This window comes from Lissotriton vulgaris, unplaced genomic scaffold (genome assembly GCF_964263255.1).
Source record: "Lissotriton vulgaris unplaced genomic scaffold, aLisVul1.2 SCAFFOLD_654, whole genome shotgun sequence".
In the NCBI taxonomy this organism is placed as follows: Eukaryota; Metazoa; Chordata; class Amphibia; order Caudata; family Salamandridae; genus Lissotriton; species Lissotriton vulgaris.
In genome coordinates, this window is record NW_028247511.1 from 470,606 (window position 1) to 493,577 (window position 22,972).

A 22,972-nucleotide genomic window follows, 5' to 3' on the forward strand; every position below is an offset into this window, starting at 1 on the left:
TGCTTAAAAAGTATCCCCTAAATAAAAACCCCTCCCTCTTCTATCTCTCCACTAGCTTTTTCAACCCAAATAACACTCACATGTCCACTTCTCAAATTAATTTCATATTTCCCTATACTAACTCACCACTAATCCTTTTTGGGTTTCAGAGTAGCATGTAACTCGCCAAAAAGCCCTTCGAGGTCTCGTCAGGGGTAGTGAGCGCTATAAACATGCAATTACAATGCAATACATACATGCCCTGCCAAGCTCCCCAGGTTCAGGCGTGATGTGCTGCTATGAAGTGGGCTGGTGTGTGTGTTTTTTATCCCTATGTATGCAGGTAAATTGCATCATTCTGAGAGTTCTACTCCTGGTTCAATCTAAACTTGCATTAAGAATGCCTGGCAGGGTTGTTTGTCAAGAAACCTAATTAGCAGACTTAAGTTAGGTACAAAAGATAATGCTAATTTGTGTTTTGGATTCACATAGAACATTTTAGATACAATTGAAGTTATGGTCACTCAATTAAAAGTGTTATGCTAATTATCAACCTAGGAAGGATGAAAGACTTGTCGACCCTGCTGGGATTCAAACCATTGTCCTGCAGATCATACACAGCTCTCGGCAGGGACATTTAAATCGCATGTATGTTATTTTTTTTAATAGCTCGCTAATCACCTCTCAAGGTATCCAGGCGCTATAAGCTACCTTACTAGAAAGCATAAGTGATATATAAAACATTGTGTTTGCATTGCGCCTAGTTTACCATTTGACACATTAGAGTTCATATTGGTCACATCCGAGTTTGCTTTAAAACTTTTCATTTTTGGTAGTTTTCATAATATTAAGTCCCACGGTGAAATACATATGGTATGAAGATTATACCTCTTTTTAAGATGTCTGCCTCATTTAAGCGAATGCAGAATGCCTACTGCCTTTCCTGTTTGCAGTCAGAAGATGACTCATTCGGTTTCACTTCGAAATTATCCAGGAAGCGGGAGCCCGAACGAGCTCCGAGTCTTCATTTTGACGTATGAGAGAGAGAGCTTTCCAGATGAGCGAAGATCGGGGTCGGCGGAGGTATGTACACAGCTGCCTCAGTCAGTGGGGTTCATGCCAGTATCGAGGCGGGCCGCTTTCGCCGAGCCTGGATTTTATGTCCGCCGATGAGGCTTCCTTGGCCTGAAATAACTCCTCGGGGTCATGGATTTTCTTCGGAGTTCCCCGGCTCAGAGACAGTAGGCAGTAGAGATGTTAATCCCCTACCTCACAGCCTTCTGGGTCCCCAACCTTCGGAAGTCTGGTGATCTGGGTTGGGTGGTCCCATAGAAGGCAATGGAGACGGATGTTCTGCATATAATAAAATGTAAGGTGGGTTTGTAGAGCGCTGCTTGTCATCCTTCAGGGTATCCAGGCGCTGAAAATACCTCATATCATGTGTGACGTCTTCAGCTAGCAACACTGAACTCTGAGGGCTGCAGTTTTCCATATGTGCTCAATTATCACACCAAGCAAATGCTGCTGGCTGAAAGCCAGGGCTCTCAAAATGTCTCAGGTGACCTATGGTTGCTTGGCAGCAAAATGTTTCTCTGGCATAATAGGTCTGGAGGGCAGGTGGCCCAACTGGGAATCATTCCGGATAGTAGGAGGGTGAACTTTTTTCCACTGGGTGACACCCTTCACTGGGGGTGAATTTTGTTTTATTTCATTGATTTATTATAAAGCACTCATGTGACCAATGGAAACTACAGAACACTTAAGGAACAGAAGGGGGGGGGGTGTGGGGGCTCAAAAGCTGCAGACCCTGAAGGTCATTGAAGCTCGAATGCATGGCTGCAAGAGGTGGGTCTTGGGATGCTCGTGGAAGGCCCTGTGGTTGATATAAAGATGGAATTGTGATGGAACAGACATTGCACAAAATTGATTCAGCTTTTTAAAGAAAGTTTAAAATGCTTTATTAAATTGAAAAACAAGGTATAAAGAACAAAATATCATACAACATCAGAGGTCAAAGGAGGACATAATCAGAAAAATTTGGAGTAGCAAGAAGGACAACATGACAATGATAGAAGTATAAAACGATAACAAAATATATTATTTCAGCTTTGACAGTGCTAGTGAGCGATGGTTTTGGGAAGCTAACGGTAGGTGTCTGGTTGGGCAGTGTGGAATAAAAATCTAAAGAGGTGAGTTTCTACTAGTAGTATCTGAAGGAGCTGACGAAATTGTAAGAACAAGCTCTCTAACGAAATTGACTTGCATGGAAAAGTAGAATTCACTATTAAAAGATCATTCTCGGTTTTGTGACAGATCTGGAGTGGGGTGGAGGGGACCTAGAGAGTTGCGTGTGATAGCGGTCAGACACTCATGGGGGTGGGTGTTGGTGCCATTAAGGCATAACCAATTGCTCATCTTCAGAACATGGCTGGGAACTTAAAACAGCCCTGGCAAAAATGATGAATTCAGCTCCCATGTGCAGACTTGCTAATGCATGCTAGAACCACCGCAACTCTTTCAAGTTGCCGCCGGGATTGCGTAAAGTACACAACCACCCCTGGAAGCCAACACCGGCCTCCAAGTATCAACAGCAGCCTCCTGTGGCTCCACCCTCCCTGGGGATTGCCTGCTTCCCCGGCTGGTCAATCCGGCCATGTTCACCATTCATGTTTGGACATATTGGAGACAGTGGAGGACTTCACATTTGTTTTCTGGGATTTAGGGATGTAGGGATTTTGTTTTGCATTTAGTTATTATCAGGATATACATGTTGGCCCATATTTTAGCCATTGAATAGTGCTGCATGGGTAGTTGTGTATATAGAAAAGGTGAAAGAGGTGATCTTTGGGGGAACCACAGAGTTGTAGCAGGTGATTTGTAATGGCAGTGTAGGTCAAGTTCCACCAGATGAGTATGGTTAGCAAGGACCGATCTGGATCATCGGAGAGCAGCACCTCTCAGCCTTAACAGGTATTCCAATAGGGTGAAGGGGATCCTTTCGACAACTGCTGATTGCTGCAGGTAACTCCAGTAAACAGTAGCTTTTCTGTGATGTTCAGATCATCAGTTTTGGTGCCGCCTCAAGGCCTAGAGTGGGTCGGAAAGTCGCAGAGTAGTTGTTATCCTCTTCCTAGCAAGAGTTGTGAGGTGACTTCTGCTTCGATGATTTTAGCCACGGTGGGAAGTCCAAAAATTGGTCTGTATTAGATCACCACCTTTGTGTCAGCGGCAGGCAGTGCTTCATTTGTGGAAAGTATTAGTGCGCTCACCAAACTTTTTCCTTGGAGGTAGTACTAGGAGGGGGTGTATGCCAGGGAGGAAGGCTTCACATGCCTCACTTTTTGACCACTTACCAGCAGCGGGTGTGGCACTACCAACCACCTCTTACATGTACCGCCCCGTCCGTCAGCCCTACAGTCATCCTGGATTGGGAGCACCGTTCCCTCTAGGGCGCGTGCGCCCGTACCTCCCCTTACGATAGCGTGCACCGCCTCTCGTGGAGCGCGCAGACAGGACGTCGGGTGAGAGATTCGTGCAGCCGGCCGCTTTAAAGAAGTGAGCGGTGCGAACATGAGGCACTGATTCGTGACAAGTGCAGGTAAGGAGGCGGGGGCTGGTGGCTATAATGTGGGAGCACGGGGCAGACTGTGGCCTTTTGTTTAAGTATTGTTGTTAATCAGAGCCCCTTCACGGGCTCCTATTAACATCAATACTTAAACAAAAGGCCATAGTCTGCCCCGTGCTTTACTAACAAAAGCGTAGGTAGTTTCCAAACACAGCGCGTACTTCAGCACACACTGTGTTTTGAAACTGTCTCTATGCTTTTGTTAGTAAAGCGCGGGGCAGACTGTGGCCTTTTGTTTAAGTATTGACGTTAATCGGAGCCCGTGAACGGGCTCTGATTAACAGCAATACTTAAACAAAAGGCCACAGTGGGCAGTCAGGGGGGCGGGGCCAAAAAAACAAAAAAACGAAACGAAAAAAAAAACACAAAAAAACGAGTGGAACAGAGGGCAGAAGGGCACAAAAAACGAGGGGAAAATGAAGTAGAACAGAGGGCTAAAAGGCACAAAAAACGAGTGGAACAGAGGGCAGAAGGGCACAAAAAATGAGGGGAAAACGAAGTGGAACAGAGGGCTAAAAGGCAAAAAAATCAAGTGGCACAGAGGGCTGAAGGGTACAAAAATGAGTGGAACAGAGGGCAGACGGGCACAAAAACGAGTGGAACAGAGGGCAGAAGGGCACAAAAAACGAGTGGGACAGACGGCACAAAATGAGTGGAACAGAGGGCTAAAAGGCAAAAAAAACAAGTGGCACAGAGGGCTGAAGGGCACAAAAACGAGTGGAACAGAGGGCAGAAGGGCACAAAAAACGAGTGGGACAGAGGGCACAAAATGAGTGGAACAGAGGGCAGAAGGGCACAAGAAACAAGGGAGACAGAGGGCAGAAAGGCACAAAAAAACGAGTGGAACAGAGGGCAGAAGGGCACAAAAAACGAGGGGAAAACAAAGTGTAACAGAGGGCAGAAAGGAACAAAAAACGAGGGAAAAATGAGTGGAACAGAAGGCAAAAGGGGCACAAAAACTAGTGGCACAGAGGGCAGATGGGCACAAAACACTAATGGCACAGAGGCAAAATACAGAATACAGAAATATAGGGGCAGCTAAGAACAGAAGGCAGAGCGGGTAGAGAGGCACGGGGGCAGCGAGGGGAACAGAAGGGAAAACTGGGCAAAGACACGGGCAGCGAGGGGTACAGAAGGACGACCAGGCAGCGAGAGCACGGGGAAAGCGAGGGGAACAGAGGGAAGAAAACTGGGCATGGACCACATATAGGCAGCGGGGAAGACAGACAACAGCAGTCAGAGACACAACAATGAAAATACAGGCAATACAATACATTTGCAAACTGCCTTTAAGAACCTTATTGAGGCTCTGTATGTGTGAAAATGCACCATCTTTTCACTTTTTAAAGTAAAAGTTTTGAGTGCCATTTGGCGCCGCAGACTTGCGCGGTTTTGTTCCTGGTGCACATAGCCATGGTTGCAGCGCACAGAGACCCTCCACTGCTGCACACAGAGGAAAAAATTAGAGGGAACATTGATTGGGAGCAGTAAGCACACCATCTGGGAGCGTGTGCAACAGTCTTTATAATCCCTTTAATGTGTTATGGAAATCGAAGAAGGGCTGCCAATACACTGACCTACTCAGCATTACTGTATTGGTTGTTTTTCTGTTTCTGTGATTTTACAGCACATAAAACAGGTACTGGTCAACTTTCTCCCCCTTCTCTTGATTAAAGCAGCTGAAGATACGGACAGTGAGGGAGGTGGCAAGAGACCCCTGAAATAAGCAATGGTGGTGCTCACCATAACTAATGGCCTAAGATATAAACTAGCAGCAGGTTTCTTGGGTAGATGTGTAATTTTAGAATGGTAAGTTTGGCTGGGACGCCTCTTGGAAGCAACAAACCTTACAGTGATGTGCATTAGAGCAGACAGTCCAAGTTTAATGGTTTAAGGATTGCAGGTATCAGAAGGAGTGGTGACAGCTTTGAGTTTGTTGATGATTTTGTCAGTGAAGTTCTCAGTTACTTCAATGAAATTGTCCCAGAAGGTGCCTAGATCTGAGACAGGATGGGCGCTTTTTTAGGACAGAAAGCAAGTTACTTGTTTCATTGGAATTTGGTGGTTTTGTCATTGAAGAAGGAGAGGATGACACTTGTGTGCTGTTATGATGATACTTTGAAATTAAGGGAGGTATTCGTGATCATTCCATGTAGTCACAGGAAAGGAGGAGACAGGAGTGATCAACTTTTACAATACGAGATTGCAAGTATGGTTATTATGATTTGACTATGGCTGCTTTGTAATCCCTTTAGTTGATACTGGAAGTCATTCTGTCTGAGGGGTGACAAGGCTTTTTTCAGTACATTTCTTGGCACTTTTCATTTAAAGAGTCAGAGTTTGTGCAGAGTTCTTCCTTTTCATTTTATGAGTCAGAGCTTTTGTTGTATACGTACTTATCAGATTTAACTTCATTTTAGCTCCTCCAGCGCTGGTGTTTATTTGAATGTGTTCGAAGACTTTAGATGGGCTTCCGAGAGAAGGTATGGCTTGTCAGCAAGAGCAGAAAGCAAGCCTGTATTCTTGATACATTTTGGGCTTCTGACGCAGGATTAGGGCCTAAGGAAGTTTTTCAGGTTTTAAGTTCTCATTAGGCACTGAGAGACGATATGGGTCTGAGCCCGGTAATGGTTGCGAGTCAGTGATGGTCAGATTCGGGATTTGAGAAAATATTCAGTCCAAACTATGACTAGATCAGTGTTTTGCTGAAACAGTCATTGGGAGACCCTTGTTGGCCACTTCATCTTATGCACCAGAAGAGTTCAGAGTGGCATCAAGCCAGATGTTAAAACCTATGAGGACCATGGAACACTTTGAGGGGGCACACAAGGACTGAGCTAGCTCCAAGAGTTCAGACGAATTAGCTGTTCACCGTGTTGATGTCAAAGTAAACTTTACTAGATTTCACAGAGGAGAACCATAAAAGTTACAAACATACAATTACAAAAAAAACATAAATCATTACAAATACAAGTTAAAAATGAAATAACTTACACAACCTCCTAATTTCATCTGTAATCACAAAGTGCAATGTGCCATAAAAATCATCACTCCATTGAGGATTTAACCATATAATGTAGTCTAAGCCTTCACATTTTAATAAAATCCCAATGATGCATACATTAGCCAAACATCCAAAGAAGCCCTGGTTTTCACAGTGGGTTTTAGATATTCCACAATGAAGGGAAAAACAGTCCTCTTTCAACAACTGCAAGTACAAAAAGGCGGGCGAGCCCGCGTAAAATCCATCTTCTTTAAAATTGGAACCACAAAAGTGCCTTCGAGGGACTACATAAAACTTACATATCAACATAAAATGCAGCAAATCCTGTGGAGACTGACCGTCACTGCCAGAGGGTGCTAGCACATGACCTCTAATGCATCCCTTCGGCCTTGCTACCAGGAGGTGAAAGAGGTTCATCCGAAACCTAGTGAAAGAGGTTCATCCGAAACCTAGTGCACCATAAGAGTTCAGAGTGGCATCAGTCCAGATGTTGAAGCCTATGAGGAATATGGGACACTTTGAGAAGGCACACAAGGACTGAGCTAGCTCCAAGAGTTCAGACAAATTAGCCGTTCGTCGTGTTGATGTCAATAAAGTGAGTACCTACAGGTTTAGTCAGAAAAATTCTTAGTATTTGTGGGTCCAGGAGCCATTTTAGTTTTTGGCGCACCTTATATAAACTGTCATGCGTAGCTCTGTGTAATCCCTGGTCTTTGATCTCTGACGCGAGACATACCTGAGAGGACGACCGATATGAATAACTTAAATCATGTTTTGATGAGCTGAACTCTACTTATTCGTGTGGTTGGAAGAGCACAAACTTTTTTAAATCTGAAAAGGAGCATCATACTTCACACTGATTATCTGAAGAAGACTTAGAATATTTGACCATTATATTAAAAGCTTAAGGGATTTATTCTCCAGTTTGTTGTCGTCTTTATGAACACAATCTCTAAGGAGAAATTGAAAACGGTCGTATTATTAGATTTGGTAGCTGACTTAGTGTTGAGGAGGCTAGCAGGTGCTACCCTATATTTAGATTCTACCATCTTTTCTTGAACCTGATGTTGGAGATAGGACTCCATTACTTATGTCCCCTGGGAATTGTATGTCTGCATCTGGAGAGGTCCTGAGGAAGGTGGCTTGCTCCACCGAAACGTGCGTCATTGATGAAGAATTGTCTTTGTCAATTAGATCCCACCCTTGTTTAGATTTTGTTGAAGTGTTGATATGTGTGAGTATGATTGGTGTGAGAGTGGTATGATTCCAGGGGCTGTGTATATATATTTGTGATAAATTGTGAATTTCTATTTGATGAATTGTGTCTGTTGGGGGCGTGGCTTGGATGCCGAGGAGGTAGGCAGCGTGAGCTCGGAGCTCCGCGCCCGATCCCGGGAAATATCCTGAAAATCTGATCGGACCCCGACGTAATTGATATCATTCGACACTGGAAGGTACCACAGAGGGTCCGGTGCCTACGGAGGACGACACCGGGCCATTCCAAGCCAGTTATCCGACTCAGAAAGTTGGACTCAGGCGCGAAGTCCTCGACCTAAAATGGCGGCGGTGGCATGAGATACGGAGACGACGGAGTCGCCAGGCCGGAGCCCCCCTAAGAGCTGCTACCCCTACAGGCCGGAGGTGTTAGCGGTTGCATCGCACCCCTCCCTGGGTGTTGGAGTGGACCCTGGGCGCACCCCGGGCGCACCCCGGGCGATTGGGATCCGCCCCTTGGTAGTGGAGGCGACAGTGTGGCTATGACCCAGTGACGGTGCCCCGGGCCTCTGAGCACGACTGGCGCCATCTGGGCTAGCGGTGGACCGGAGACCTTGATCCCTAGAGACAGCCTTGGATCCGGAGACCTGGGCAGCGCCCCGGGCGCGAAAAGGACAGGCTTCTCCGCTGCGACTGCAGGGACCCTTCCTGTGGGTAGAGCCCGGCGACGTGCGGAGAGAAAACAGGGACGGAGTTGGAAACCACCGCTTGAGCCGGCCCAGATGGGGAAGCCAAATAAGAAGGGAGAAGGTGCGACAGATACAGAGGCTGCGGAAGGAGCAGACCGAGACCAATCGGCTCTACAGCGAATGCAGGACCGTATCCTGGAGGCCATCGCCACCACAAGGGACGCTTTGCAACAAGATATAGCTCAGGTGGCGACGGGATTGGGCCTCCTGAAGGCCGACCATGATAAACTTAAGGACAGAGTGAAATCCGTGGAGATCACGGTTAAGGAATTAGCCCCGGGCCATGCAGCGGTGAAGGCGCAGATGTCGGAGGTGATGGACCGCTTGAAGGTGCTGGAACGGAGGGCCGAAGATGCGGAAAACCGGAATAGGCGCAACAACGTACGCCTCGTGGGCCTGCTGGAAAAAATTGAAGGCGACGATATGGTGGGCTACCTCGATAACTGGTTGCGAACGGAGGTGGCGCCGGAGGGACTGTCCCCCTTCTTCTCCCTGGAACGGGCGCATAGGGTTCCGGCGCGCCCGCCGGCCTCAGGCCTCCCACCTCGCCCAGTGGTGTTCAAGTTGCTCCATTACCGGGACAGGGACTGGCTTTTGCAGAGGGCGAGAGAGGCAGGGCCCTTTCAAGTGGACAACAGCAGGGTCACTATGTTCCCGGATTACACGTTTGAGACGCAGCGGCTCAGGGTGAACTTTCTGTCCCTTAAGCGGGAGCTCCGCGATGAAGGCATCAAGTACTCTCTACTGTTCCCCGCCAAGCTGAGAGTGGTGGTGGATGAACAATCTCTCTTCTTTACGTCCTCTGCGGACGCTTGGACCTGGTGGGACACTTATAAAGCGGGAACGGACGGTGCTAAGGCCAGGGAGGAAGAGGCTAAGGTGGCGCAACCTGTCAGGAAATCCCAACGGATCAGGAGGAACCGCAGGAGAACCGGCAAGCCTTCGGTGTCGCAGACTGAGGCGGAGAGGCAGGCGGCCCTACAGGCGGTAGCGGACTTATCCAGGACCAGGAGCCAGTCCGGGAAGGGTACGGGCTCAGAGGACCCCGGCACGGGCTCGGAGACGGGACAATCGGAATTTGGTGGAGCCCGGGGCCCTATTGTGACGCCGCAGACTTCGGAGGAGATACTTGAGACGTGTTGAACTGAACTACTGGAGTGGACTCGCTGGTTGGACACCGGGGCATTGGGCCCGTGGCAGTGGAACGCTGCTACTTGAGGTCTTGGGGCGCTATAATGTGGGGATTGTGGGGTGGAGTGTGCGGGGTTGATTTGCTTTGAGGATCTAGCACATCGAGCCACGCCTTACTGGCCCCTAAGGTCACCGCAGTGGAGACTGCGGCCATTACTGCCTTTCTTTGAGGGGTGGTTGGGAGTGTTGGTTTGGATGGGGGTACTTCCAGTTGCGGGGGGACCTGTCCTGGGGGGGTGGGCGTTGCGAGCAGTTGGGGTTGCTCAGGGGGTAGTTGTTGTTGGAGGGGTTTGGCTTCCTGTTTGGAGAGGGTGGGTGGGGTGGCCCGTGGTCGCGGGACATGCGAGGACATTGTTCTTTGTTGTCTGGTCCAGTTGTGTAGGGAGGGATGGCTAATACCGGGGCATTGAAATGTGTGTCCTGGAATGTGCGGGGTATGCAGTCAATGACACGCAGGCATAAAGTTCAGGCATACCTCAAGCGTAGAGGGGTTCATATAGCGTTCCTGCAAGAAACGCATCTTAATAAGCAAGAGGGGGCTGCTCTGCAGAAACGCTGGAGGGGGCAGCTGTTTTACACGACGTTCTCAGCTTTTGCAAGGGGGACACTGATTTGGATACGGGCGGGGGTCCCCTTCCAGGTGACAAAAGCATTGGTGGACCCGGAGGGCAGATATGTGGCGGTGGAGGGGAGGCTGAGAGGCAGGGTGATATCTCTCTGCAATGTGTACGCCCCTAATGTAGATCTGCCCGCATTTCTGTCTACAATCTCGGGCAAACTGGCGGGTTATTTAGCAGGGCCGGTCCTCTTGGGGGGGGATTTCAACTCAGTCGAGGATGTGTTATTGGATAGGTCCCATCCCCCACTGCGCGCGTCCCCAGTGCATAGAGTCGCCAAGCGCAGGATGGAATGGCAGGAGAGCTGGGCCCTCAGGGATGCATGGAGGGCGTTGCACCCCACTACTAGGGACTACTCTTTTCACTCGCACCTGCATGATCTGCACGTAAGGCTAGATGCGTTTCTTTGTTCGCCGTGCGTGCTCCCTGCAGTGGGTGGGGCGGAATACTTGGCCAGGACGCTATCGGACCACAACCCATTGTTGATATCCCTGAACTGGATGGTGACTGTTCACTGCGTGCCAACATGGCGCCTGCAACCCGACACCCTGGATGATCTGCTGTTTAGGGAGGCTCTGGGAGAACGCATTGAGAGCTACTTTGAGGAGAACAGTGGTTCGGCCTCTACGAGGGCGATAGAGTGGGATGCGTTTAAGGTGGTGGTGTGGGGACACTGTATTGGGCACACGGCTGGGGCTCGCAAGACTTTGATGGACGATTTGGATAAGGCGGAAACACGGCTGAGGGAACTGGAGAAGGGCCGCCCGAATCACCCTGATTTACAGGAGGGGCTTAGTGGGGCACGGGAGGGGCTGGCTGTAGAGCTGGAACGGCTGCGCAGCTTTGACCATAAGGCGTACATGACTAGAGCGCATGCGGAGGGCGATAAGGCGGGGTCTATGCTGGCATGGCTCGCTAACCCAGTCGGGAGGGGCATGCCGATCATGATGATCCAGGAGGTGGGGGAGGAGCCCTGCCATACTCAACCCGGGATCCTGAATAAGTTTCGTACTTATTACGAGGGGCTCTATGAGAGTGGTGAGACAGGAGGGGCGGATGAGCTAGGAGAGTTCTTGGACGGCTTACAACTACCTAGGGTGGAGGACTCAGAGGCGGAAGAGCTGGGTCGGCCCATCACTCTTGGAGAGATAGGGTGTGCAGTAAAGCAAATGGCCAGAAATAAGACCCCGGGACTTGACGGGCTCCCGATCGAATTCTACAGTAAATATCTGGAGTACCTAGCTCCGCGGCTGCGCGAGGTATACAATGAAGCTCAGACGAAGGGTAGGCTCCCGACCTCCATGAGTGAGGCCCTCATGATCCCGCTCTTAAAACCGGGCAGAGAGGGTGCGGCTTTGTCCTCGTACCGTCCGCTGTCCATGTTGACGACGGACTACAAGATCCTGAGTAAAATTCTTGCCAACAGACTGCTGGTGCACATGACGGGCCTTGTTCATAAGGACCAGTGCAGTTTTATTCCGACACGCAACACTACCCACAATATTCGTAGACTTACGAGACTGATGGGTGCGGACTGGCCGAGCGCCGTTTCCCCATTTGTCCTTTCCATTGACATAGAGAAGGCCTTTGACAGCCTTGAGTGGGGTTACCTGTATGAGGTGATGCGACGCTTCGGACTGGGGGACGGATACATAAACTGGACTAAGGTCCTGTACACTGACGCGGTAGCGAGAGTTCGAGTGGGTACTCTGATCTCGAGGCAATACCCGGTCAGGCGTGGCACCAGACAAGGATGTTCCCTGTCTCCGCTCCTGTTCGCCTTGGCGATGGAACCCTTCGCCGTGGAGGCCAGGCAGGGCCGCCACTATGCCGGCTTATCGTTTAGGGGCAAGCCACACTTCATTTCTTTGTACGCAGATGACCTGTTGATGTTTCTGGCCGATGCGGGCTCCGAGCTCGAGGGGGCACGGCGACTACTAGGGCGGTTCGGCCGGTTGTCGGGCCTAAGGGTCAACTGGCCTAAATCCTGCCTGTTCCCCCTGAGGTCAGTAGAACCATGCCCACTCACTGCGCAAGAACTTAGATGGGAGCCGCGCTGCCTGCATTATTTGGGGGTCTATGTTTATCATACCCCGGCTGATTTACTGGAAGGCAACATCACCCGCTGTATTAATGCCCTACGGGGGTCCATGGACTTCTGGTCGACCCTGCCATTATCCCTGGCTGGTAGGATCTCCCTGCTCAAAATGGTGGCCCTACCCAGGCTTTTATATTATTTTAGGACACTTCCGGTGTGGATCCCGAGTTCTATCTTTAAACGCCTGAGATCTCTGGTCATAGCGTTCTTATGGGGCACGGGAAGGAGGCGCATAGCGCTCGACACTCTGCTACGCCCCAAGGATGAAGGAGGGATGGCGGTGCCGGATTTTGAAGGGTATTACCTGGCTGCGCAGCTCCAGATTTTTACTCAGGAGGTTGCGAGAGTGTATAGAGGCCCTGAAGACGCGAGAGTAGATGGTACCCCGCGGCATGTTCTGGCGTACATCACTCTGCACCAGAAGCTCCGGGTGGGGGATTTGACGGTCGAGGAGCAGACGTTTCGACTCTGCTGGGACCGGGCCCGTAAGCGGGCGGGAGTCCGCCGTATGTATGCCCCTGAAATTCCGTTGGGAATGGTCACGGCCCTCCCGCATGGAGGGGACTGGTCGCGCTTGCTAGGTTGGGAGGAGGCGGGGATACAAATGCTGGGGGATCTATATGAGGATGGGGTGCTGCTGCAGTTTCAGGACTTACAGGAGCGTTTCGACCTGCCGAGGGGCGACTACTTGTTGCACGCAGCGGTAACAGGCGCTATGCAAGCCCACTGGGGGGAAGGGTTGCAGGAGCCGGGCGTCTCTATGGCCTGTCAATACACGATGATGGCGGCGGGGACCTTTAAGGCTGTCACTTGCTTGTACTCTAGGATGCAGCGGGAGGCCTTGCTACCATTGACGGCCCTGAAGGCCAAGTGGGAGCTGGACCTGCAAGTGGAGATACCTGACGCGACCTGGGGCCAGTTACTTAGGCGAGCACGGAAGAGCTCGAGAAACGCCAGGTTCCAATTAATCCACTTCTATGTCATTCACAGGGCATACCTCACACCGGGGAAAATACAACAGTATTTTGGGGTAGACAACGCTGCTTGCCCCAGATGTAATACAGTCGGGGCGGACCTGGGTCACATGCTATGGTATTGCCCCTCTCTGGGAGACTACTGGCAGGAAGTTGGGCGGGCCCTTAACAGCGCGACGGACAGAGATATCCAGTACACTAAAGCGGTTGGCATCCTCCATTGGTTCCCGCACACGCCTAGAAACAAGAATACTAGCAAATTTATAGACCTGGGACTTATTCTGGCCAAGCGGGAGATTACGAGGAACTGGAAGTCGAGAGTGGGGCCCACATATAAAAGGTGGTATGGGGAATGCCTGAGGTGGGCCGCATGTGAAAGTACCTTGAGATACCAGGTGGCATGGAGGATGAATGACGAGAAGGCTCTGGAGAGGGCAACTGCATGGGAAATGATGGTGCAGGCGCTCCGCGACATGGACGCTGAGGAGTTGGAGGGCGAGGGTGAGCTAGATGGGGCAAGCCCTGTCACTGTACAGGAGAGCACACCTTAGCGAATGTCTGTTCCTCCTACAACGCACCAGGCACTTTTATACTGCTGATACGGCGCAGAGCGACCACGGGGGAGGGTGGGATGGAAGCTGGAATTGGCGGGCTGTTGGGGAACCGAAATCGAGGAAGGGGGAGGGGTGAAAATCACAAAAGCGACCCAGAAATGCTTGCTTACTGCCACTGACAGACAATGTAAGGTGGTACGAGGAGCGCCCATGGATAAGGCCACCCGCACCGGAGGAAAGGGTGGACCTCCCGGAGAACTGAAAGACTGGTTAATATTACCCTTGTACACAGTAAAATTATATTGCTGCTTATCTTGACTGTACAATTATATTGGTGTTGCAATAAAAATGATGTTAAAAAAAAAAAAAAAAATGAATTGTGTCTGTTTTATGATAATTGTTTTTTTCTCTTTTAATGTATATATTTATGCAGATGTTTTCTATTTATATAAATCACTTAATAATGTGTCCATGAAATTTAAAAATATTTTTTATTTTTGGGTGTTACAAAACATGAGATTTAATATATTGCTCTGAAAAAAAGAATGAGATATATATGAAATGGTTTGAAAAAAAGATAAAGAAAAATAGAACCTGTGCAAATAATAAATAATGAAATGAACTTTTTGTGATTGTCACTGATGTACTTTTGAGACAAAATACATATAGAAGGAAAATGAATTATATTATGAGTGAATAAGTACGGTCTAAGAGGGAACAATATTTTTTGTATCCCTGGTACCTCTTGCTCCTCTCAATTTGAATGAGGGCTATGAGCTGAGTTTATTTCCCTGGCCATATCAGGAGAGTACCCGAAATAATGCAACCTGTAGTAGCACAACAGGGGTTGGCCATTGGTTCTGAGCGTTGGGTTATATAGCACAGTGCCCCATGTCCAGTCAATACATGAAAATGTGTCCTTTGTGGTTTTGATTCACCCTCCGATGCCAAATGACCAGAGACCCCATGATATGTGTATCATATAACCAAATAGTTCAAAATAATAGATAAGGACCTCACACCACAATCTCTAACACAGAGCCTTTCTGAGCTGCTCAAGCTATCTATCTCTTACAGCTTTCCAAGCTCTGTGTGCACCAGTGAGGTGATACAGGAACACTCTAGTGGAAGAGGCATTGCAGGGCGCTGGTCACTGTAAGAGAATGCTCCCTCTAGTCTCTTTTGCAGGAGAATAACATGGAGAATGGGTTATCTGTCGTGCCTAAAGCTAGGGCATCTACACTCTGGTTTGATGACCCACGGACACATGGATCAGTATGTATGTGACTGGCTCACATGCAAAGTTAGTGGCCCTTATGGTGTCCTCCAATTTTCGTCCAGTCACTGTTTTTGTCCAAGGGTCCTTGGCACAGGGGTCAGGGAGGAGAACGTGTTGTTAGTTCTACAGTCCTCAGTGTCTACCAAGTGTGGTGGCATTCCGCCTTGTGCAATGTTGAAAGGAGTATCAACTCCAAGGTATCACCTGCTAGTAGTTAGTGCTGGGCTCGGTGCTTATTCTCTCTGCAGCCAATCTAAAACTGACCAATTCTCTCTCAGCACATTCCTGCTCAGGCGGGCTTTACACCTGCATCCAACAACCCACTCATACCCTGTACACTGGCTGCCAACTGCAATTTAATCTGTGTAGTATGTAGGGCAAACATCCAGTACCATTCCCACAGCTGTGCTGTCTTTGTATTTTTGTTTTTGTTCCAAGATTTCCTTAAAAGTTAACTTTTTGGCACAACTTGTGGGGACACTAACCTCTAGTGGCCCTTCAATCCATAGATCTGATACACCTTAGGGACACCCCTAGCTATTCCGTGAGATGGGAAGACATTGGTCCCCATCTTGTAATCTCTAAGGGTGCTCCCTGAATGACACGCACAGGCTCTGGGTAGTGGCAGCATATTTGTGGGTTCTGGGCTCTATAGTTGCAACTGGGATATCTATATTCTGCCCACCAAGTGCAAGTTAAAGTCGGAAGCAGGCGCCAGTTTGTGTTGATGTTTATGCGACAATTAATGCTTGAAAACATTGCAGCAGTGCCAAACAGTTTACTCGCGTTCAACTGAGTATCAAGCCAGCTTCGTGAATGTTGCCGGTGAGCCTGTCTTTAGACTTGGCTCCCAGTATCTGCAGCAGCTTTCCTCGTGTGTAAGAAGGACTTGTGCAAGATGGAGGGTGGAGGCTGCTCACAGAGGACAAAACTGACCCTCCCCACTATGTCCACTTCTGTTCTTTGTTCAGGGACTTTTTGGATGGGAATATACAAAGTACCCCAACAGAGCATCCTCTTGAAAGGTGTACTTGGTCATTCCTTGTAGATGTGGGCCAGTAGAGTGCACTGTGGGAAGATGCCCACCCAAACTCCTCACTGAGAAGGGAAGCTCTGGCCGAGCCTTTAGAGATGCACCAACTGTGATGATGGTGGCAGCCACTCAACCGCCTGACTTCAGGAATATTAACTCACTAAATATTAACCGGACCGTTGTGCATCTCTCAACACCTCACAAGGGACCAAGGAAGGGCTGCAGCCTGACAAAAATACTTTCTCTTGTACCACCTTTGATTATTTGTATCCTCTTTAACTGGCCCTGATATGATTGATGGTCCAGCGCCCTGTTGGCTCACCAGCTAGCCATACTTGGGAGCCAGACAGCCACTGCCCCTTCTTATTATCGAGATTGACCCCTTGATGTAAGAAGCCACCGACCTGGATCCTCTGAGGCCACCTGGTTTCAAGTAACCAAACCCAACAACCTTAAAGCCAGCACGCCAGCCTGTTACCCTGGTCATCACACTCACTTGAACCTGGATTCACTAGCTCCTCTTTTTGCAAGTTAGCAGGTACATTGTAACTCCTTTGCTTGTTTTGTTCTTGTGTATTACAAGTTCACAAACACTGAGGTTGTGAACATCATATGTTACTGACTCGATAAAAAGTAACCCTTTTTGGTGGCAGGAGAGTGTCCTTCTTTTCTACAGTATCTCTATTGTGAATAGTAAGTTTTCTTACACTGCCTCTTTGCTGTTTAACTTTGTTGCAACTGCACTGATATTGGGTACTGTGCCTTTTGTTTTCTGAGCTCTGTGAAGATAGATTATTGTCAACATTATACAGTTTCATTGGCCAGGCGCCCTCTTACATTGATTCATCCACCTATCTCTTAAATATTGTGCACTGTGGTGCATTGTATTTTCTGGTGAAATATCTACATTTCTGAAACCATCTATATTTGTGGGTGTATATCTATATTCGGTAGATCGGGAGATTAATAGATAGATAGATAGATAGATAGATAGATAGATAGATAGATAGATAGATAGATAGATAGATATTATTAAAGTTTTGAGTTGCCACATATAGATATGGCTGTGCATTCACCTCTTTATTGCAACTGTGTTTATTGAGAGTTTTTTCATCTAGCCTCACGCTGTACTACCAATAAGATATCTCTTAATTGCTCATCTAAGTTTTCCCAGAGAGTTAAAGAAGCAAAGTAACATATTTGAAGTTTGGTGATGGAGTAAAGGCAGTCGGGGTCACAGAGGACTTTATGTCAACCACCGTGTCTTTTCTTCGCCTGCCAAATTTAGTGTTCACTGTTGTCGGAAGCGATTTAAAAGTATGGTGTGCGTCCGTAATTGGTGATGGATACTTCTAAAAAACTTTTTTAAACGTTTTTACTTTTCTAAAAACACAAACTTCCAGAGGGGGAGTTTGTTTTTGGAAGAGTTAAGACTAATGGCCCCAACCGTGCGGGAGTTTTCTATCATCTTGGGAGGTAATTTTTACAAATGTTTTACTGCCCTTTTCCTAGTGGTGATGGACAGTAGAAAGAAAAAGCCATCTGACTACCCACTCTATGGGCCTGATTAGGATGCACTAAACATCCTGACTCCTTGTCAGCATCTGTTCCGACCGACTCACAGCCGAAGGCTCCGACCGACTGATTATGATGCTTCCGAACACCGTTCGGAAAGCCTCCCATTGCCTTCAATGGGAGCCTGAGTTACAACCGACAACACAGGCTCCCATTGAAAAAAAGTGTTGGTTTCGGAAAAACCTTGCACCCTGTGGCAGGCACCCCATGGTCAAGGACCCTGAATTCACCGGCACCTTGGGGGCCCTATCACTGGTTTCAACTCACCCATTTTTGGGTCCCTCTCCACGCCCCTCACCTTACCAATTCCCTTTTGCATTAATTGCTTCTCACCCTGGGCGGCCACCTGGTGCAATCAAGCCCTGCTCACCCACCAGAACCAATTACCCTTCCTCCTTCTTCCTCACCACATCCAACCGCGCTCAGCACCCTTCAATCTGTAACCCTGTCCTGATGATGAGCCTAAATCTTATGGATCGAAAACACCATCAACATCCCAGCACAACTTTTGGCGCCTCACACTCTGGTTCACCAAAATGCCTAATTTTGTGCAAATTTGCGTAAATAGTTACCTGTGAACCTCAAGTACTTTTTATCATTGTCACCTTCTCACATTGCGCCCCCTGTCGCTGTTTCACTTGTCACCTGCGCCGTCCACCTTGAGTGTCACGGGCACTTGGGTGCACAAAGTTTGTCGGGTTACTTACGTATTTATTTCTAACAGTGCTGTTACAACTGTTTCCAATTTTTCCTTATTGTTTCAAATGTATGTTTTCTCTTTCATTTTCTTAATACATGATGCCTCTGGCACATTTAACTGAACAATGAGTCTCCCTACTTACCTTCCTTGCAATGTTGTGTGCATGCTTATTTACCACACAACGCAAGGAGGCACCAATGCCATCCCCCTCTCGTCGACCCCCAAGAATTCCCCAACAGTCCATGGCTTTGCTATCATTCTAATCAGAGTAGGTGTAAATGAGCAAGCGCTCTCTGTACAAACTCCACACTGACACACTCATAGACCTAAGAACAGGGTAGAAGCACAACATGAACAATCACACAGAGAAGACTAGTGAAGATTAATGGGCAAGTTCACTTAGTGAATTTTTACTGCTTGATTCCTTGTAATCATTTCATCCTGAATCACTAGAAGTTTGAGTTCATTTGTATTGTGTTTTGACTACTGTCAGGCGCATCCCTCTGCCAGTGACCTACTGGCCCTATATGGCTGGAGAGGTTAACACAAAGAATATAACAACTGTACACAACGGCACTTAAGGTCAAACAGGAAAGGAGGTATTCCAAATGGAATGGTCCTCTTGGCCACCTTATGGTGATGAATAGAATGAACTAGGCTGCTTGAATTTGCCAGTTTCTGCTCTTCTTTTTCATATACCCTTTTGCTAATTGCCTCACTTTCTTTTTTTCCTATTGTAAATTGAGGAATGCTGAATGAAGTGTCGCTAATCACACCTGCAACCAGGCATGATAAGGAAAGTGTGCTTAAATTCATATTAATTACACATTTTTTTTTTCTTGCAGATGGAATTCACCGCTTTGTTCGTTGGCCGGGTCTGTGCAATCCTCCTCCTCCTAGGCTTCAAGGTTTCTAAAGCAGGTATGGAACCTGCCCATAGATATCTTGTTATAGGCTGTTGGTACCATCTCTGGGAGCGGGGTTTGGGAATCGGGATGCACTAAGGATCTGATAAACAATGTTTTGAGAAAGCTGGAAGTGCACGGTGACCTTCAGTCTTCTGAATAATCACAATGGTTTGGGCACCCGGTTGGCAAATGGCTTATTTTTAATAGGTCAGTGATTGCCATCTCCCTAGGGGGACATATGAGCTTGTTTTGCTGGAGCTGTCTGGACTTTCAGTGTATGTTCCTGGAAGCATGAGCCTTTTGAGCTGGTTTTCTATAGTCTAATGAGAAACTATAGCTTATGGGTTTGGATTTCTGAGAACAATCAAATGCATACGCAGTCATTCTGCAAGAACATTGGGGCATATTACCAAGCAATAGCGATAATTATCGCTATGCATGGTTAGCGGCTAAAATTATATCGCCGCGCTCCGACGATTTTTATCGCTGAAATACCTTGATATTATCAAGGTTTATCTCAAAAGCTGTAAAAATCCTGCGAAATGCATGAATATCTCTGAAAAATCGGCGATATTCATGCATTATCGTGACAATGCTCTTAGCTATGTTATCCACCTTCCATTAGATAACATGGCTAAGAACTGCTCTGGCCAGGCGTTAACCTTTGGAGATATTCGCGCTTAGTGCAAATATTTCCAAAAGTAAGGCTTTGTTGATAATTGGAGATAGCGATATTAGCGACTGTTTCCAGTCGCTAACATCTTGGCACGCCCACTTTGCATGTCATTAGCGATAAATATCGCTGACATGCAAAGTGGGCCCCAAGATGATCGCTATCTCCTACTAGCTGTCGCTAACTGGTGTTAGCGACAGCTAGGTAATAGGGCGATAAAATTATCGCCTCTTGAGCGGGAAAAAGTCCAGCTAAGGTGGCGATAATGGCCCTTGGTAATATGCCTCATTGTTCTTTAGAGAGCATTGAGTGAACAGTGTGCACAAGCATTAGTAATCAAAGAGTTCAGTACCCTTTAATCCTGAGGGGATAACCAGTAGGATCTCATCAGCAGTGGTGTTAACAAATCTGTCCAGGCTGGCAGTTCTCTCTGAATAGGGGCCCGTCTCAGGACAGTGAACCAGAGTTCAAGGTTGGGTCTTGCACCCAAATCTTGGAGGAGTTACAGAGTTCCTGAGATTCCGGTCTGGTTTTATCTGAATTGCTCACAGAAGCTATGTTTAGCTTTGGTATTGAGAGGCATCTGAGTAGGGAAGTTTCAAACCCTTTAATCTCAGTCAGATCAGTTGTGTGGGTCATGAGTACTCGATTCAAGATTAAAGTGCCTGCTCTTGTTGTGCTCGTTTCCTGAAAGCATGGCAAAGCACCCGTCGCTGCCAACGCATTGCTAATCTCAAACGTTGTAGGCATCCTGTTAGGTGCTTTACTGTCTACCACATCCTAATACGTTGGTGATTCATGAACAGCAGCTGCTGAGCCACTTGCCTGAACCTGCTACTCAAATACGAGGGGCTGATGTCCTCCTGTGGAAAGCATATTGTTAATGTCAGCAGAGCAGTGACTGTTACCAGGTTGTTGGTCTACTGTCCTTGCTCTTGAGGAGCCTTGGTATCTGATGGCTGGAATTTTGGAGCCTGTGCACCTTAGGTTAAGGGATTCTGTAATAATCCTTTGTACTTCTTGGAATGGCATTTGGCTTTGTAGATCCCTTTAGAATATTTGAGAATTTTTAACTTTTTGATGGGGGATTTGTAGATTTGACCTCATCTTGCTCCCTATGCCACCTTCTCCCCTAAGCTTCTTCTCCCCTCCAAATGGTTTGCCCCCTCATACTCTGCACACCTTCTTATACTTTCCCTGCTCCATCTCATCCTCTAACCTCCCTCTGTTAACTTCTGACTCCCTCCTGCCACCCTACTACCTTGACCCCTACTACTGTAAACTTCCGCTTTCCTATCCATCTGCCTCACCTTCTGATCCCCCTACTCCTTCCTTGCCTTCTGCTTACTATAACAGTAATCTCCCTTTCGCATACCCTGTCGCTCACTATCTCTCTCACCCCTCTGTTTAGGAAGTCTTGCCATTATACTCTCTCTATTCTTAAGAAAGGAAAAACATTTCCTCCAGAAAGCAACTTCATGCAGGCAGCCTTAACCCCTTGCATGCTGCCGGGAGCCGTCATGGCACACAGTGCTCGTGTGCTGACGACGGCTCCAGGGCGTCATGACCGGACCCGCGATCGGAATGTGCCGCACAGGTGCCGAATCGCGGCAGCATGCAAGGGGTTAAGGGCATCCTGCAAGCCGCAGCATGTCTCCTGCAGGGCCTGAGGAAATATAAATCATTCACCCCCATCCCTAGGGAGACTCATTTGGATCCTCCTGCCAGTCCGCACCATCTACAAATCCAGCTGCATCATTTACAAAGCCAACGGGGCAAGCACTTCTGCTTATCTGGCAAACAAGTCTCAAAATGGAAAAGTGGTATACCATAAGGATAAATTCATGTAAGAAACATTCATACCACAGTGAAATATTTTCAACCGGGAATATGACCCAACCAACCGTCAATTACTTTATCATAAATTGCATGAGCCTATCTGTAGATCTATAAATCTATAAATATTCCATAATATGTTATTGCTCTCTGGTGCATGGGTCAAGAAAAAACAATTACATTACACAAAAGAAAAACAAGACAAACATCCAGCATATTCCAAGTGCCTTCAAATAACGGGAGAGCTCCTTGTCCATTTGTTTCTACTTACTTCCTTATTATTAGAGACAGAATGATGGTTGCAGAATGAGTCCAGCCTCCAATCCGCCCAGAGGTAGACACCAAGCAAGCGAGTCCTGGGGCATCTGCCCCCTTACTTTCTTCTTATGACTGGTGGATCTCAGGACACCATCAGACTAAAGACTAGGAATCCTTAGTAGAACCCAAGAAGATTCAAGCTCACCTCCAAATTGGAGGATTTCTATAGGAAATTTCCCCAATATGAAGACTGCAGGAGCGTTGTGGTGGGGGCACGGAAATACATTTTCAACAAATGGAGTAACGATTTTTAAATTGTCATACAGCCCTACCACCTGAGCGCTAACCCACTGCTTAAATATGCATTCAGCCCCTCTGGCCTAATGTCATCAAGAGGCGTCCGAACAAACCAGTTACTTAAACAATTGTGAACTATTGTGAATGAATGTAAAACAGCATGCCGCGAAGATCCTTGGGAAAATGTTACTTTAGTGAGCCCATGCTAGCGAGCCTTCTTCGAGAACTGTTTCACTGAGTAATAAACAAAACATGTCTCTCTGCATTATGTGTATCAGAATTATATTAAAAAAAAGCATAAACACGATGAGACATCCATTTTGAACAAGATGGCACCAAGGCCTAATTGGGGCCTAGTTAGCATAAGCACACGTTAACAGATCATAGCAAAATCGTTTGAACTGCAA

The 22,972-nt window shown here is 47.6% G+C and overlaps 1 protein-coding gene across 2 annotated transcripts in view; it reads left to right on the forward strand.

The window, feature by feature from the left end:
• Positions 1-948: 948 nt before the first annotated feature.
• LOC147665156 (butyrophilin subfamily 1 member A1-like) overlaps positions 949-22,972 on the forward strand; it is a 140,021-nt gene continuing 117,997 nt past the window's right edge. Inside the window, exons 1-2 of one of the 2 annotated variants that reach the window (XM_086949726.1) lie at positions 949-1,062; positions 19,439-19,514. In XM_086949726.1, coding sequence (XP_086805852.1) covers positions 19,439-19,514 — 76 coding nt within the window. In that variant the 5' untranslated portion in view covers positions 949-1,062. Of the gene's footprint in view, positions 1,354-19,438; positions 19,515-22,972 lie in introns of both variants that reach the window. The other variant, XM_086949725.1, reaches the window with a different exon arrangement.